The following is a 6,125-nucleotide window of genomic DNA, read 5'->3' on the forward strand; positions in this document are numbered from 1 at the left end:
ACCTCTTATATTGCGCCCCCTTAAAGGCAGGCGGTTTCAGATGCGCAGCAAAACCACTCGGAGTAAATTGCCTATAATCAAGTTTTTGGATTGTTGGAAATATGAGCAAATTACTACGAGATTTAATCTGAGTAAACAGAATATAAATCATGACCACAGCAGCAGAGATTAAACTAATCATGTGAACTAGCATAGCAGATGAACATATCACATCTAGGGCACATACTAGAAACATGAATTCTACCACGATCTCGAATAGGAAGGATAGAATCACATACGGTGCAGCGGGTGCAGCACCGCCAGCGTTGATGTTGTCGCCCATGTCGTCGAGGATGAGGTTGCCGCGGTCGGGGAAGAAGTCGTCGTTCACGAAGTCGTCGCTGCCAGCAGTCGCGCGAGTGCGCTCCCCAAAAACCTGATCGCCCCTCTCCCGTACAGGATCACGAGAGGCGGGGTTCCGGAGGCCTGCTGTCCCTCCTCGCGGTGCACGACGGAAGGAGGGATGGAGAAGACTAGCTTGGCGGCGCAATGATCTGGAACGGTGATGAGAAACCATACGAAGCGGCGGCTAGGGTAGACGTCTGCCTGACTATATATTGCGGGCCGGGTAGGTCGTGGGAGTAAACCCCACGTCCGAGTCGTCACGATCCAAAAGAATCGGAAACGGTTCAGTAATTAACGCGTCCGTTAATTATTAATTAATGACTCATTAGTTTTCCCATGCAGCAAAAATATAGACAACGTGCATAGCTCTGTCCTCAGCTCGGCTCAATCCCGCAACCCGCGGCGCGTCGTGACGAGGCATGGCGAGGCGGGCGAGGAGGAGGAGCGCGCGTGTAGGTCTCCTCTTCTGATGCTCATACAAGTGGTAGAAGAGCTCACCTTATAAATAGGTGCAACTCTCTCTCAACTTCCAAGGTGGGACTAAACTTTAGCCTCACTCACTCCACTCACATGTGTGCATGAATGGGCCAAGAGAATTTCAGAATTTTAGTTGGGCTTTGGGCCAAAGGCCTACTAGCAAAATTCCAACAGTTTCACTGTCAACATATTTGCCTACATTTCTATCCAAGGGCCTATCTGCCGTGATTCAAGACCTACACACAAAGATGGGTAGTGTGTCCACAATAAGTCTTTTTGGGCTGAAGAAGGTGACCTTCCTGGTTGGCCCAGAGGTCACATCCCATTTCTTCCAAGGCTCAGAATCAGAGATCAGGCAGTCCGATATCTACAAAGTCACGGTGCCTGTTTTTGGCCGAGGGGTTTTGTACGATGTGGACTTGGCTACTAGGAGCAGGCAGATTAGCTTTTGCCTCGATTCGATAAAGCCAATGAACTTGAGAGGCCATGTTGATTCCATGGTTAAGGAAGTGGAGGTAAGCAACATATATCTGCTATCATCCTACTCTTCATCATTTTTTCATGTCATTATCATTTGGTGGTCCTTTTTTCTCTATTTCATGTGATCACACTCCTTTGTTTTATCATTTCCTTCTAGGGGGTGTCTTATCTCAAAATAAAATTTGTGCAGGACTACTTCACAAAATGGGGGCAGCATGGTGTCGTTGACATAAAGCATGAGATGGGGAACCTGATCTTGCTGATCGCAAATCGATGCTTGCTTGGAAAACAGTTCCGAGAGAATATGTTTGAAGAAGTATCCACACTCGCCCATGATATTTTTGATAATGGCTTCCACTTGATCAGCCTCTTCTTCCCATATCTCCCTATCCCACCACACCATCGTCGTGACAAAGCTCGTGCTAAGCTGGGAGAGATGATCCATGAGGTCGTGAGATCACGTAGGAGTTCAGGCCAGGCTGAGAATGATGTGCTACAGAAATTTGTAGACTCCAAATACATCAATGGCCGCTCCATGACTGAGAATGAGATCGCGGGGCTGCTCATTTGTATGATGTTTGCAGCACAACACACGAGCTCCGCCACCAGTACCTGGACAGGAGCTTGTCTGCTCAGTCATGAAGAAAGCTACTTGGCTGCTGCTATCGAAGAGCAGAAACGGATCATGGAACGTCATGGGGAACATATAGACTACACCATCTTGCAAGAGATGGGAACCTTGCATTGCTGCATCAAAGAGGCACTGAGGTTGCACTCTCGAGCAATTCTGCTGATCCGCCATGCAAGCAAGAGCTTCAGTGTGCAAACAAGAGAAGGCAATAGAATTGATATCCCTCAAGGACATACCTTAGCAACCTGCACTACAGTTAGCAGCAAGCTACCATACATCTATAAGGATCCGGATGTATATGATCCAAGTAGGTTTGGTCCAGGGAGAGAGGAAGACAAAGTTGGTGGCAAGTTCTCTTATACACCATTTAGCGCTGGGAGGCACTTCTGCTTGGGAGAGGATTTTGCTTACACGCAAATTAAGGTGATATGGAGCCATTTGCTGAGGAACTTTGAGCTCGAATTGATCTCCCCTTTCCCGAAGGAGGAATGGGACAAATTCATTCCAGGGCCTAAAGGTAAAGTGATGGTTAGTTACAAGAGACGAAGAATCATGTGATTAGCATCTATTGAAGAACTTTGTGAGGATGTGTTCTTATGTGGTGGATCAGGTAAACTGTTAAGTGTGTAATTTGAGGAGAGAATAAATGTATGTGCAGTTGGGAATATTGGTAAAATATGTATTTCAAAAGATAGTGTGTAGTTTGAAGGGAGAATAATGGGTATGTACGTTTGGGACTATAGGTAAAATATGTACTTCAAAAGATTGTGTGTAATTTGAAGGGAGAATAAAGAGTGTACATTTGGGACTATATGTTAAATATTTATTTCAAAGAAGAATAGTGTATGTCTACGTGTGTGCACTATGAGAATAAGATATTGTCCCGAGTGTCGAAAACATTTTGAAAAAATGCCAACACACATGGGTAATACATTTCCTGAGTGTTAAACTTACACATGAAAATCCGGTCAGCAAAAAACCCTTTATTGACTGTTTGAAAACATATTAACCGTAGAGTTATACGTGCAGTGTGTGAACTCTCAATAATTGGTCTCGAGGAACAACTTTTAACAGAATACAATAGACATTGGCGTGGCTTTTCCAATTGTACTTTTCATAACAAAATACTAGACTTAGCTGCCAGGTGCGCCCAAGCGAAGCTGGATCATTTTGTTGGCTACCAATCAGGAAAGTGTCAAACATGGAATCATCCCAATTATTGCTTGAGTTCATATGGTACATTTCATGGAAAATTAGGTCTTTGCCACTATCTTGTGATATTTGGTGCCTGCCACTAAATCTGTTGAAGTTTCGATTGTGTCACCAATGCTATGGAAGAAATTGGGCAGAAGCCACTTCTTGATGTTTGCTCAAGTTACCGTATGTTCTGCCATCATTGGCGCCCCCTTTAATTCATCTATTATTATATGGGACCGACCACCCTTCCATTCGCTATGGTCCCATTACTTTTCAACGTCATCAATAACTTACAAGAGGCCAACATGTAGCACTTGAGTCAAATGCTACACCCCCTTCTTATCCGACCACCGTTGCGTAAATTGTCACGCATTGTCCTGTCCCCTAGACACACATACCCTTTTCTACCCCTTCCATTGGAATGCGCCGCTCGCATTTATTTAAATAGGAGTTGCCCCCACAACCATAGCTACCATACTCACCTATACTACTTAGGGAAGCGCTAGGCATCAGACTACTGCAAATTTGCACCTATCAGACTAGTCCATAGCCATTGGATAGGAGAGTGTTGGAGCGTTGGATTAGAATGCCGTGTTACGTTGCAGTTTCCACCTGATTAGGAAATAAGTCCTTGATTGATTTTATCACTTTCCTTATTAATTGCTTCAAAAAAAATACACTCTAATTAAATGCTCCCAAAAAAATCCGCCCTAATTAACTCCTCCAAGATCCGTTTTATGTTCCCAAATATAGATTCTAGTTTGTTTGTTATTTCTTACAACTGGACGTTTGAAGCAAAACATTGGAGCTTAGGCTATTCAAAATTTGAGTGCTTGAAGCACAGTACACCAATATTAGAAGCATAATTGATTAATGTACAACGAGAAGTGTATCCATCCATGTACCGAAAAAGGCTTTCGCCCCGCTTTATAAATAAAGCAACCACCAAGCAAAGAGTAACGGACAACAACGGGACACACAACACACCCACACAACGCCACCGCAGACAGGGTCTAGCACTCACACAAAGACACACAGATCTTGGAATTATTATGTGATCAAATGGTCAAAATGTTAATTACCATAAGTTAATATGGGCCTATTAATTAATTTCGGGATTAATACCAATTAAATGGCAATTAACAATTGGACCCGTGATTGGGGGCCGAATTTATGTTAATGTGGTTAAGGTCCCACAGTCAAAGTCAGCGCATTATATAAGGGAGCAGATGCACGTAAACATGAATCCATCACATTAGTCACCGTCTTCTCCCAGAATCGCTCATTTTCCAATCAGGAGAGCGCGGCTCATTGACGTGAAGGCCTTGTCGTTTTTCCGGCGAAGTGCTGGAGACGCTGCTGCAATCCGTCATTAACTTCAGACTCTAATTTCTCTGCCGAGATGGCCTCTCCAAACGGAGGTATAATTATCTATTGTCCACTAAATTCCGCATCAGATCAAATTGTGTTCATGTGTATTAGATAAGATCCATTAGCACTTATATAATCTCAGCAATTAGTCTATCATTTAGTATCAGTAGCAAGGTTAGATCTAATTGCATGAACCTGTTTGAGAATTAGCAGTAGATTAATCTGTCTTGGTATAACTTGCCTAAAAAAATCGCGCGTGAAGGTGTGGTACGTGCGCATCAGGGATCACGTGCTTCAGCCAGCATCAGTGGCGCCGTAAGTCTTGCCTCGCGCACGCATCCTACCGGTGTCATCGCTCGTCAGTTCCGAGCGCCGCCGTCTTCTCGTTTTTGCTGACGCGACTCGCCTCATGGTGGTGCTTCCTCCGCTGCGCGCATCAGGTGGTCAGGCGAGCGCATCGCAACGTGCTGCCGCCACCGCGTGCATCAAGAGCCACGCGAGCGCCGCATGCCACCATCGCCGCCGCCGCCGTCTGCATTAGTCGCCGTGCACATCATGCCGAGTCTCGACGACGCACGCATCAGGGCGATGCTCTGGTTGCCGTGCGCGTCGTGGGGACGTACTAGCACAGGACGCGGCGTATCATCACCTTCCCCGCATAGCCGGCTCTTTTCCGTAACTGTCGCGTCGCTTGATTGATTTTTCCTGATGGTAGCGGCGACGGAGCAGGGAGCTGGTTTGGTCGATTAGGGATTCGGCCTTGCACTCGTAACTTTTTCTTTTTCGAGACAATGCACTCCTCATAACTGACTAGGCTGCGACTAATTTGGCCGGGCGTCAAGATGGGTCTTACTTATTCTTGGGCCGCACAGGAGCATTTTTGGTTAATAACTAGCGATGGCAGGCAGCATCAGAGTTGCAAAGTAATCTAGTACTAGCACGTGCAGCTTATTTAGTTTTAATTCCTCAGGTTCCTGGTACTTACAGGAAGAGTACATGCCAAGCTTTTAAATTCTGTTGTTATTTTCAAACAGTAGATGGCTGTTTAAACATTTGTATGATTCAGTATATTTCATGAGTATTTTTTCTTCTTCTTCCGGGTGTTGCATCATACAAATTAGAGCCTTAGCCTTTGCACCTGCTGTATATTTCATAGGTTACATGTGCATTAGTTCTGTTTGCTGCCGGTCATCAATTAGTTGCTAGTGTTTTAGTTAGGCAGCAGCGCATGATTCCTGCACTGCCGTCTCCTGTTCACAAGTTAATCCTACGATGTGCATTCTTATTTAATTCTGCTAACTAAATTGCACGGTTGATTATTATTATTTTTACGTGCATTTCAGTCGTTATTCATGAGCATTAAGTGTTGAATTAGAATGGAACCAACAGGAAATTTTGGTTTAACACTGCTATATATTCTCACGATAATTGTGATAATTAATTTTAGTACTACATGGTTACATACTGACCAACGTTGTATGTGATCATGATTATTTTTGGACCTTTTATCTAAGGCTACTATATATCTTGGGATAATTGCAATAATTAATTTTTTGACGCATGATTATATTCTGACCAAAGTTGA

The 6,125-nt window shown here is 44.3% G+C and overlaps 1 protein-coding gene across 1 annotated transcript; it reads left to right on the forward strand.

The window, feature by feature from the left end:
• Positions 1-1,536: 1,536 nt before the first annotated feature.
• Positions 1,537-2,774, forward strand: LOC125516273 (obtusifoliol 14-alpha demethylase-like). The gene has a single exon (XM_048681749.1). It carries the CDS (start codon positions 1,583-1,585, stop codon positions 2,528-2,530), a length of 948 nt encoding a protein of 315 aa, XP_048537706.1. The 5' UTR covers positions 1,537-1,582; the 3' UTR covers positions 2,531-2,774.
• Positions 2,775-6,125: the final 3,351 nt, after the last annotated feature.

The sequence above is a fragment of the Triticum urartu genome, chromosome 6 (genome assembly GCF_003073215.2).
Source record: "Triticum urartu cultivar G1812 chromosome 6, Tu2.1, whole genome shotgun sequence".
Taxonomy (NCBI): Eukaryota; Viridiplantae; Streptophyta; class Magnoliopsida; order Poales; family Poaceae; genus Triticum; species Triticum urartu.